At 39.8% G+C, this 12,058-nt stretch overlaps 1 protein-coding gene across 10 annotated transcripts in view; it reads left to right on the top strand.

The window, feature by feature from the left end:
* Positions 1–12,058, top strand: part of NEK10 (NIMA related kinase 10) — a 224,246-nt gene that overhangs the window by 9,050 nt on the left and 203,138 nt on the right. For all 10 annotated transcript variants that reach the window (XR_006207097.1, XM_042955045.1, XM_042955048.1 and 7 more), the window contains exons 2-3: positions 7,880–7,990; positions 8,214–8,274. Coding sequence is in view for 9 of the 10 variants with exons in the window: in XM_042955045.1 (XP_042810979.1) it covers positions 7,917–7,990; positions 8,214–8,274 (135 nt within the window). In the remaining variant the exon portion in view is untranslated. The remainder of the gene's footprint in view (positions 1–7,879; positions 7,991–8,213; positions 8,275–12,058) is intronic.

Raw genomic sequence — 12,058 nt, 5'->3', positions numbered from 1 at the left:
TTCTAGTTGATTTTGGGAGCATCACCAACTTAGGCTAAGTTGGACTTAGCACAGTCCAACTTAGGTCAATATTGGCCAGAGGAAAATGAAGGCAGAGTCTTAAAAAAGAGACTAACACACAGCAGATGGTCAATAAATATTTGTGGGAATGAGTGGGAGATGGCTAGAATACAATTGGAATTTTCTTATTCTTTGTACCTCCAAGTGCTTGTTTAAATAGAAAACAGAAAATTGTTTAAAGTATAAACTCTCTGCACAAGGAAGGTGTCAGTCAAGTCTACTGACTCAGGAGCAAGGCCATGATAATACCTGCCCTTGGCTGGCGACATACTCCTGCCAAAGGAGGTTCTGTAGCAACTGTGTCTTTGTTTTCCTCCATATGATAATATTAAAATACACCGCCTACCTATTTCACATGAGTGAGCAAGGAGGAATGAATAGATGTTTGCAAGCACCCCAGGGTCCAGGAGGTGAAGTTATGCAAGCATCAGTTGTTATTAGATCACCCTTTGCCCTCGGCTCAGGGCCAATGTCAACAAGTCGTCCCCTTCCCATCTACCCAGAGCTTGCCATTAGGATTTAGGCCCTGAAGGTAAACTGGGCTGTATTCTACTTTTAAAGGTGCTCTGTGGCCTTGGACACCTTTTTCCTCTCTGGGCCTCAGTTTACTCATGTATTAAACAAGGTGCACTGAATCACGATCTTCAACTGATGACCGGTCTGTTTTATTTCCTGTGCAGGAGTTTTGTTTTGCTTCATTTTTAATGTGAGTTTGAATCCCTTTAAGGGACGGTGTATGCTTTCTCAGTTCTGACTGAGGCCCTATGTATGATCTCCTCTATACCTGTCATTCACTTACATTCTGTTCCAGGGCCTGGAAGGTGTCAGAAACCCCCACACTAGATGTTCTTTAAGGTTTTTCATATGACTGTTTCTGTTCTGCTAACTCCACACGTGTTTCCCATTGAAGAACAATAACAATGTGATATAAGGGATAAAATCAAGACTATGGTTTAGAGAAGCAGACTCTTTTTCAGCTGTAACAGGTATAAGCAAGTCATGTTTCTTATAGGAGTTCCTTGACTTTTTGATCACTTTACTTTCAAAAAGAGAGAGAGAGAGAGAGAGAGAGAGAGAGAGAGAGAGAGTGTGTGTGTGTGTGTGTGTGTGTGTTTTATTTTCCAGTCATTTGACCAATTTAACATGACACTTTCTGTGCAGAATAGTTTTTTAAAACACAACCAATTTGGAAAGACCAAGCACTATAGCTCTGTGAGATTAAGGGCTATTATTCTTTGTAAAAAGAAAACACTTTCTCTATTCTCACAGCACTTTTAATGAGCTCAACTGCTCAAGTGGCCGATGCAGTTTGTTTATTTTGAAATAATTTTAGATTTACATAAAAGCTGCAAAAATAGTACAGTGAGTTCCCTTACACCCCTCCCTCAGCCTCCCTCAGTGTTAGCCTCTTGCATCACCGTGGCATGATCAAGATTAAGAAATTAACACCCAACAAATTCATTTTAACACAGTTTTATTATTTCTGGTTAAAATTCTTTACATAAATTGTATCTTATTTTAACCACTTTGTTTTCAAAGAGCCACTATTAAAGGAATATTGAGAAAAAAAAAATGCCACAGTAAAGGACTTAGAGAAATGATGTCTCGTTTTCACTGCCACTAGTTACGGGGCAGAAAGTTTTCTCAGTTTCTTTAATGTCTACTTGAGCACAGACAGAACCGCAACTTGTAATCTGATACGGAGGTTAACTGTCATTCATCAAAGGAAATAAGGACTCCCTTGTGTTGGTACAAGGAAGTTATAAGTTCCTTTTGTGGTAAGCATTATAACAATTTATTTTAGTGCTTTTTCAAAATAATAAACCTGATGTAGCCCAAGTGGTAATTAACTGGAGTCATGTTAAACTCTCTTACTGTTATTACTTTCCAAGTGCTGTTTTTATTTTAACCATTAGTAAATGTAGTAAATAAAGTGTGGTATTTCCAAAGATGCAGCCTAAGTGATTAATAAGAAAAAAGGTATTAGTGGGATTTGGAGCTATTTTCCGTAATGAATCAAATGACTTTTCTGTTTTATCTTTAGTAAAGATGAGGCCATTTAAGGATCTTCTGAACAGTTAAGTCAACTGTGGAATAAAAAAGAATTTCCGGGTAGAGAATCTGAAAACCATATCACAAATACCCACCACATTATTTAGTCAGTGGGTTTATATTGTACAGTTTAGATTAATTACAGTCAGTCAGGTGATTTTACCGTAGCCCGGATTTCTTTCTCTGTTATATGTGTTTACCCTGCAATTACCAAGAGATCACGAGCAAATGAGGTGTGTTTCTCTGGGGACTTCTTTTAGCATTAACCCACATTTCAAACGACAATAGAAGATAGGAATTACTTTTGAGAGTCTCTTTGAAATGGATTAAAAAATTCAACAGTGAGTCAGTACTGTGATTCTGTCTGTACTTGACTAGGACTGTAAACATCAAACTCATTTGGCGATCCTGTGAGGCATGGAGAGATCATTTCTCCTCCCTCTGAGATAGTATTTGGGTCCCATGACTGAAATGGGCAAAAGGAAAAATACTGAAAGTTTCTGTTCTGAAAGTAATATGCACTAGGATTTTATGTGTAATCTTTCACTTCTGTGCCCCCTCCCTTTTTTTTTTTAAGAAAAAAAATACTAAATTTCAGTTTTCCCACTCAGAATCAAAGGAAAATCCACCTGAACACAAGTGTTTATGTAGCAAGTCTTGTAATCTCTTTGGCCTCATCTCCTCTGTAAAATAAATGTCAGAAAATGCGTGGGTTTCAATTTTTTTTTTTTTTTTTTTTAGCAGTGGAACCCTTTTCTCAAATGAAACTGTACACAGAGCCCCAGAGAGGTGGGACCGCTCTGGTTTTAAGTGGGGAGCCCACGTTCAGTCTTCTTGGCCTTGTTTCTCCTTTCCCCGGGCTCACTCTCGCCCTCTCCTGGCTGTCCTGGAATCCACAGCTACTCAGGTCCTCTCCGGCTCTACCCTTGGGGCAGTGGTTCTCAGACAGTCATCTATCTAAGATTGCTGTGAAATCAAGATTGTTCTTTGGAAGGAGAGACTTCAGATTTCTAGGCTATTCAGGTGGTCTTCAGACTGGTATGTTACTGGTCCACGAGGAGACAAGTACAAAATTGAGAGTGTTTAGAAATGTTTACAGCAAGTCAACATTGCTGCGATGTTTAAGCACATGATCAGTGGCCTTACTTTGCTGAACAGGATATGGACCAACAGTATTGGCCCACGATAGATTCACGAATTTGAAAAAACCTAATAAGTTGTTTAAAAAGCACTGTTCATGAATATTATCTTATATAAAACTCCAATTTCCCTCCTGAAGACTAAATAATTGAGATAATTTCTCAGTGTGTTCAAGACTTTTATAACATTACAAATATTCATCAGTTGATTTGATTTATGAGGAAGGAATATTTATGAAAGATTTTTGAATTAAACGAGTAATGACACAGGTCTGTTTTTGAAATAGTTCTATTATCCATTGATCCATTAAATTTTTTTATACAGTAAATATTTGTTGTTTGCCTTCCTTGTGTGTGGTGAATAAGGGAGGTTCAGGGGCACCTGGGTGGTTCAGTCGGTTAAGCATCCGACTTCAGCTCAGGTCATGATCTCATGGTTCATGGGTTTGAGCCCCACGTCAGGCTCCGTGCTGACAGCTTAGAGCCTGGAACCTGCTTCAGATTCTGTGTTGTCCTCTCTCTCTGCCCTTTCCCCTCTTGTGCTCTCTCTCTCTCTCTCTCTCAAAAATGGATAAACATGAAAAAAAAATAAAAAAAAATAAGGGAGGTCCAATTCCTGCTTTATGGGGGAATCAGGCAACTGCAATATTTTGTGCACAGATTTGCGATGTGGGGAGTCCAAGCTGCCCTAGGACACTGAGGAGGAGTGCCAGGCTTGGGAGGTTCAAGGAGGTTGTTATCCTACGATCCTAAAATAATTGTTAAAAAGCAAATAATTCATGCACTTTGCGAAAGATACCTTAGCCACTCCTTACAGATTATGACACAAATGCTTTCTGAGCTTTTGTACTGTGCTTGTATCATGCCATTTGCTATTTGGCATGTGGGGATGTACTTGGGGATAAGACAGACACGATCTCCGCTCACATGGGGCTTATGGTCTGGTGCAAGCATACCGGGAAATGGACCAGAAGATTTCCAACACTGACGAGCTGCAGAAGGAGAGGAAACAGAGTGGATGCGGTAAGGATGAGTCTCTGGGGGTGAATATGTTGTACAGGTTTGTCAGAGGAGCCCACACCACGGAGGGGACATCTGAGCAGAGACCTGAATGACACAAAGAAGCCAGCCTGAGAATGAGAGAGGAACAGCAAGTGGCAAGTGCCGAGGCTTTCGGGCAGGGGTGAGGTTGCCACCTTCATGAGCCAGGGAGAAGGCCCGCAGGGCTGAAGTGCAGTGAGCGAGAGGGAGAGAGGGTGGAAGGATCGGAGAAGTGAAAGTCACGGACAAGGTCGAGCAGAAGAGGGAAACATGAGGCTGTGCCGAGTGTGCATCCACAGCGAGATTCTCGTACCGTCGCCGCCCACAGCCCTTCCGTTGTGGTTGGTGATCACAGGGACGAGGTGAGTATCCCACCCGGAGCCTGTCGCATCCCTGGGACCGGTGGTGTGTCAGGGTGTTGACTTCAGTGTTCCTTTGCTTCTTATAGTCAGTTCCTGTGTCTCCTTTTGGGGGGACTCCCCCCAAGCTCCTGGAGTCTCTTTACCCCCAGACAGGAGTGTATGGCTGGCGGTTAAGACCTTCTCCAGGGACCCTTAACCAGTGACTGGTATAATCTCTACTCCAGAGCTCCCCGTGGAACCATGCTAGGCTGCCCTCTGGAGAGCTCTGGCTTTGGGGAGCACCCTTGCTTGATCTTTCCGGAGGACCCTTCCCCAGTAAATTGTCTCGACTTGATGTAAACTGCCCTCCCCGTCATCCCCAGGTTTGGATTATAACCGTCGGTATAACGTGATCATTTTTGTTCATTTAAAATGGGGTTAGAGGAAATAGTTCAGCATTCTCAACTTCTCAAAGTTTTCTTCAGAATACTTTCCATTTCACCAGCCATCAAGTGGAAAGGATTTTGTTTTTTTATCCTAAGGCAATTGTCTGTTTCTACCGATTCCGGTGGATTTGTTTACTGTTTAATTAAGTGAAACGTTTCCAGAGACTTATCTATTCTCACTCTTCCAGCTCACAGAGTAGACTTTAATCTTAAATTGATAAAACTATTAGATGATTATTTCCTGTTCACACACCAGGTCAATCAAATTATGGAGATTAAACAAGGGAATAAGGCGGGGTGTTTAGCAGGGTATGATCTGGATAGATATGCTCTCCAAGGCTGGCAGAAGCAGCCTGTGAGCTTTTCCACACGTTTTCATGTGCTAATCTTTGTGGCTTTCGTTTCCTACTTCTAACACAGTCTGTAGCTATGGTTTGCACGGGAATTGGAAGCCAGCAGGCCAGTGTGGAATTTTCCCTGTGCCTGGGAGGGAAAAGTAAAATCAGATGCTATTCATTTTGACTGGATTTCCATTTATTTTAGAACATTTGGGGGCATTTTAATATCTCTATATAAAAAGCACTTGGATCTCGGGCTTTTAGAAATTATTTACAGATTATCTGTCATCCATTCTTCCTTTCTTCCACTCTCTCCTTCTCCCTCCCTCCTTCCCTTCCTTCTTCTTTCTTTTTTTAGAGGAAAGTGAAATCAAATCTCTATCTGAATCCATCACAAAACATATTTTGAAGTCATGAAGTGGGATTTTATGTGCTTATGGTAGAATAGTATGCCTGTGGTAACCTGTTTTATCTTTAGCAGTTTTTAGTCGGAGATTGGACATGGTAAATGTTCAGTAAATATTTATTGATTGTATGAGTCCGTGGTGTTATGTCCTAAGCACAATTCTAAAATATCATATTGTGCTTTTGTTGGTGTGCATCTGTGAAGAGAGCCTTGGTCCCCAACTCTTAATTCCCGCTCAACTCTGTCATAAATATGACAACTATACTGGAAAAATAATTTCTAAATCCTTAAACTGTCTTTGCACATTTAACTGAAGTTTTGCTTCATTCTGTTGCAGTGAAACACCCATTGGCACGTTCCTTTTTGCTTTTAAATATCTCTGAAACACTTGGATTTTGACCATCGATTTCACAATGCATGGAGGCATGCGATTATAAGACAATAACACATGCTTTTTCATGCCTGAAAATAACACTGAAGTCAAGCTGTGGCATTAAAGCACAGTTGGAAAATTTTACATCTAATCAAATTAAACTGATAGTATGTTTAATTTTGTATTTGCTATGCAATTGAAAGCATGGGTATCTTCAACTTTTTGTTTCTATTCTGGAAATTAAAACAATTGAATCAGAAATTGATTAAGGAAAAAAGGGCAAACAAATAAGTTGCCTTCTGTTCGTTGGTTAAGTAATCTGTACTATTCCTTACTTATCTTTTGAGGGGATGTGGGAAACAGTATTAAAATTTATCCTGGGAAAAGTGACCATGATGACAGCAAAACTTACCTAGAAGATTGAAATGCCTATTGGGTTGTATTCCCAGGCTGGCCAGTCTCACTGTCCAGATTGTTTAAAAACAAACTTCAATTCAGTAAATTTTAAAGATAGAGAACAAACTGAAGGTTGCTGGAGGGGAGGTGGGTGGGGAGACGGGCTAAATGGGTGATGGGCATTAAGGTGGGCACTTGTTGGGATGAGTATTGGGTGTTATATATAAGTGATGAATCACTAAATTCTACTCCTGAAACAAACAAGCAAACAAACAAACAAACAAATGCATTTCTCAGCTGGAAAAAAAAAAAGATCTTATTAACTTTATTCAGTGATTCATGAATTGGACAACATCCACTCTTGCAGATCGAAAGCAACTCTTAGGAGTTTTACAGGCAGAAGGGAGCAAGAACAAGGAAGTTACACTGGTCAAAAAGTGGATTGGGTATTGCAAGGTTACTTTTCTTTAAAGGTATAGCATGAGTTTATCAGGCAGATTATTTAATTAATGCTGATGTGGTGATTCCTGATTGGCTAGTTTAAATTTTCATATCTGGGAGTGCTGAAAATATAATTAAGTTTGGTGACCTGGGGCTTAACATAAGTGACTCCATTTTGGGCCTGTTGGCTTGCTTTTGACAGGATGTTTGAGTGAGTACAGGGGCTGTGCAGGACTGACCCAATTCTTGCTGAGTTCTCATTGACTACAGTTGACTCACCTGGGGTGGCAGTTTGAAAGATTTAGGAATTCTGGAAATCCAGTGAAATTTTGTGTATTACCTCTGACACTGTAACACTTATTTGCAAATGGCTGGGGCTTTTTCCAGGCTCTTAGAAGGATCACCTATGATGGAGACGAACTCCTTGAATTAGCAGCATATAGTTAAGGATACTTATCGAGAAAGACAAGTAGGATGGCATAAAAACATTAGTTGGGCTTCAGGTATTTGCTTATAGATGTATATTTTGGAAACCCCTAATGGGGGCACTTTTCCTGACAAGCAGAAATGTATATTTGTTGAGACAGTGGGTCAGAATATTTGAAACAGAGAATGACTCAGAAAACAGAGGCTTATGGGCCACTATACCTATAAACTATGCCCTAAATGTATCTGAAGGCCTTTGAAAGATAAATAATAAATGCTATTCATATGAACATTTTTATTGTTGTATTAGAAATAAATGTTAACTTTTACCTACTTAAGTATTATAAAGTGACTTTTGCCTGAGAATATTTTGGAGCACAGACTCCAACTAAAGTATTCCCCTCTGGTTTATTTTGAAAGGAATGCCATGTTAATTCTGGGGCATTGATGTTTTACAATGCCTGATCAAGACAAAAAGGCGAAGACCACAGAAAAATCAACTGATAAAAAACAACAAGGAGTCATCACCAGGTAACCCCTTACTGAGTCCATTTGAGAAACAGAGTAGACCTTTGACAAGGGCTACTCTGGGTTATGGTGTTTACTGAAAGGTTTGCTCATTTCTAGAGGTTTAAAGGAAATGGATACATTTCAGTCTATACAGGCAGGCCTCCGGAGGGCAACACCATCGGTGGGTGCCACTAGTTCACCTGGAATCTTTGGTTGGTTGACACTGTGTTATTCTTTCTCCTAGGGACTATTCAGATCTTAAAAGACTTCGTTGCCTTTTGAACGTTCAATCAAGCAAACAACAGGTAGTGTGTTCAAAGAATGTGCATGCATTGATAAAAGAGAACTCACATGTTTCCAAAGGGATTAATTTAACATTTTTATGAACAGTGTATCTATTTTTCTTTGTTCTTTTATATGTTTTGTTTTTCTTTATCTGGCTGTTTCTCTCATACCTGGTTCAGTCCTGCCAGAATTCAGCATCTACAGCCTTTTCATTCTTCTTCTCTTTATTTTCTGTTTATTGCCATGTGTCCTAATTATCAAAGCTCTTCAGTCTAGAAGCAGTATACTGTTCTATTGAATGCCTACCGTTTGACTCTTTAGAGTTTTGGGAACTTGATGTTTTCCAAAACACAAATTACTGAATTTTCTTTCTTCTCCCCTCCACCCCACCTCATGCTACCCAGTTCCTAGAGCACGACTCTTGATGTTTGCTGCAAATTTTATCTCACCGAAAAGAGGGGAAAAGAGTCAATTTGGCTATTTTTCTGATAGTATATATATATATATATATATATATATATATATATATATATATATATATATTTAATTTTTTAAATGTATATTTATTTATTTTTGAGGGAGACAGAGCATGAGTGGGGGAGGAGCAGAGAGAGAGGGAGACACAGAATCCAAAGCAGGCTCTGGGCTCTGAGTTGTCGGCACAGAGCCTGATGCGGGCCTTGAACCCACAAACTATGAGATCATGACCTGGGCCGAAGTCGACGCTTAACCGACTGAGCCACCCAGGTGCCCCAGCTTTTTTATATTTTTATCAGACGGAGAAAGGATGGTACCTCTGCTTGAATTTATCTTTAAACTTTTCTTTTTGGTTTTACCTCTGTGAGACTTTGGAGAATCATGAGATTAGAGGCTCTCTGTGAAGATTTGGAGAACAGCACAGCAATGCTAATAATAATGACAACAGCAGACACTTAGTTAGCACCTGTAATGGTAGGGATGGTTCTTGAGCCCCAGTGACCTGGCACCAAAGTCTACTATGTCATACTCGTCTAAATAAATTTGTTGAAGAACTCTTGTATAGTAGGAATCTTGATGGATTTTGTTATATCCATCAAACTAACAGAGAACCACAACATTTTCATCTAGTTATTTATAGTCAAGGATGACTTTCTAGTGAATTGATGGCATATGAAGGCCAAATAGTATAGATCCTGTTTAGGGAACGTTTACCATGTGTCTGGTGCTTTATTTGCATCACCCCGTTGAGTGACCACGACTTCTGCTTTCGCAGAATAGGAAACTGAGGCACAAACTGAGGAAACTGAGTGACTTTCTCGAGATCATACCGCCAGCTGATGGCTGGAATACAGGTCTGGACCCAAACACTACATCTTCGCAATATATGCCTCTCCCTACTGAGTTGTCTTTTAAATGACTTGGGAAATGAGATTCCAGTTCAAAAAATAGTTGGATAAACTTTGATTCGGAGTAAACACGGTTGTAAAATACCTTTTCACCTATCAATCCTTCTCTGTTATTTCGTGCTATGGCCCCCAGGAGCAATTTCTTCCCATCCAGCTGTGTCAGCAGTCACTCTTTCTCTTTGTCTATCTCTACTCTGCTAAAAGAATCTCCCTGGCTTACTGCTCACAAGCCTTCACGGACAATTGCCCCACATCACATCCATTCTTTTTTAGAAGGTAAGCAAGGTGACTCAGCATACGGTTTTGATTGTAGTTCCCATTCTTTCTCCCTGTCCATCCTAAGATGTAACCGTGATGTCAGAGACTTCTATTTATTGCTTTTGCAATCCCTTCTCCCAAATTTGTCCTTCTCCCAAATTTCTTTCTTAAAATATCTTAATCTGTTTCTAAGACCCAAATCTAATGACACCACTTCTGCAAACAAGCTTTCTTTTATCTTGTATTCTCGAAGTGATCTCTGTCTTCCCAAAGCACCTTTTCCCGCCCACAGTTGTAGCCTTATAGTCTTCCTCATTTTGGAAACACTTGTCTACGTGTCTTATTTCCAGACCAGACTGTATATTTCCCAATGCCGGCAACTTTGACTTTGCCTCTGGTTTAGTGTAGCCTTCGTTCAGTGAGTTCTTGGTCAGTTTTTTTCATATTGAATTGTGGCTAAAAATTGAGTTACATCATGAGCATGTATAACCATATGGCCAGGGTAAAAGAAACACCAGTGGTGTCTTTTTTTTTTTTTTTTCTTTTGTTTTTGCCTCTAATCTTCCAACTTTGAAGTTCATGCTGACTAGATCTATTGTATCCCCTTTCAACACCACTTCCTTGTTAACACTTGGAGGGGTTAACTAAAGTGAATTTAATAGTTTCTTCTTCTTTAACAAATTTTAGAATTTGCAGTCTGCTGTCTGACAAGTTCACATGGCATAACTTTTTGTCAGCTGTTTCATATGTACAAAAATGCATATTTGTAATCCTTGAATTATTCAGAAAGTAGATGGTTCTAAGAAAAAATGAAAATGCCCTCACTAATATGAAGGTCCTGAGGTTCGCAAAATTCATTCCTAATTCTATTTAATTTAGCAACGATAAATGTTATTCTGAACACCCTCTTCTCTTTATAGTAAAGTAGTATGGAGAAGAACGATATTGGAAAGAACAAATCCAGCATTTGTTTATATCTTGTTTGTGAGAGAAGGAAGTAAGGAGGTTTATGGATATACATGAAGTATGACAATTTATGATAAATTGAAGCCAAGACCAAAGAAGAAAGAAGAACAAGGGTCAGGGACAAAGTAGAGTTAGTGAGGCAGAAATGCCCATCGAAATAAGCAAGTGGGCCACACATTTGGCTCTGAGATTTTTAGCAGTCAATTTGAAAAGGGTAATTTGGGATTAAGGCTCACTCACCTGAATTTCTGTTCTAACAAGACCTGGCCTGTTATTTGCAAATAGACCAAAAATGGCCAATTAATCTGTTGCAGAGGAAATTTGCTTTGCGGTTTAGGCAGAGACTTGCAAAGAACTGAGTGTCCTTTATTTGAATCTCTAATGAGCCAAGTCACTTCCCTGTTGTTTCCTTGTGTCCCAATGTTCTACTTTCGTTCTTTGTCTTGACTGCTCTGTGTATCTCTGTGTGTCTTGCTTAACCACGTTAGAGTTTGCTGTTTTGTGGGACGGTCCCACAGTGTGACACAACTGGGGACAGAGACACACTGAGGGGACAGAGGAGCCCCCTTCGTCATAACAAGGTTACAATAATCCTAACCTGTAAAACAAATCATTCAAGGAAAACAATTGCCCCAGGGTTATTGAAGCAAAGTGAAATGACAAAGTTGGTTGGAGATTTCACCAGAGGTTTTCACCAATATTGAAGTAATCTGCCAAGAGCTGGAATTCAGATTTTTCCCCCCTACATTCAAGGCCACAGGGAGCTGAGAAATCGGTTTGCAGTAAGTAAAAAAGATAGAAGAAAGAACAAATGAAGAACAAACAAATTACAGACTAGTTAATTGCCCCGAAATAGAAGAAGTTTTGATAAATACTGTGGAAAGAAAAGGTATAAGGCACAGTGTTCGTGTTCTGCGAGATAAGGTATAGAAAAGACATTTATAGATGTGACCAGGCAAGACAGGAATCCTGAATGAAGGGTGCAGACAGTAGGTGTGTGGATTTTGACAGGCATAAGGAGGCCACTTTTGGCTCAGATCACAGGGAAGGAGATGGTTCTTGAAGAAATGGGCTGGTTTTCCATCAGTGGAATTGGTGGAAAGGTATTATTGGTGAAATGAGTAGAATAATCAGGTATCTGAAGCAAGGAAAATAACAAGCATTTAAGTAAAATGGTGACCGGATGTTTCTATTG

Source organism: Panthera leo, chromosome C2 (genome assembly GCF_018350215.1).
Source record: "Panthera leo isolate Ple1 chromosome C2, P.leo_Ple1_pat1.1, whole genome shotgun sequence".
NCBI classification, from domain to species: Eukaryota; Metazoa; Chordata; class Mammalia; order Carnivora; family Felidae; genus Panthera; species Panthera leo.
The sequence above is the reverse complement of the archived record's forward strand: the minus strand, read 5'-3'. Positions and strand labels throughout refer to the sequence as shown.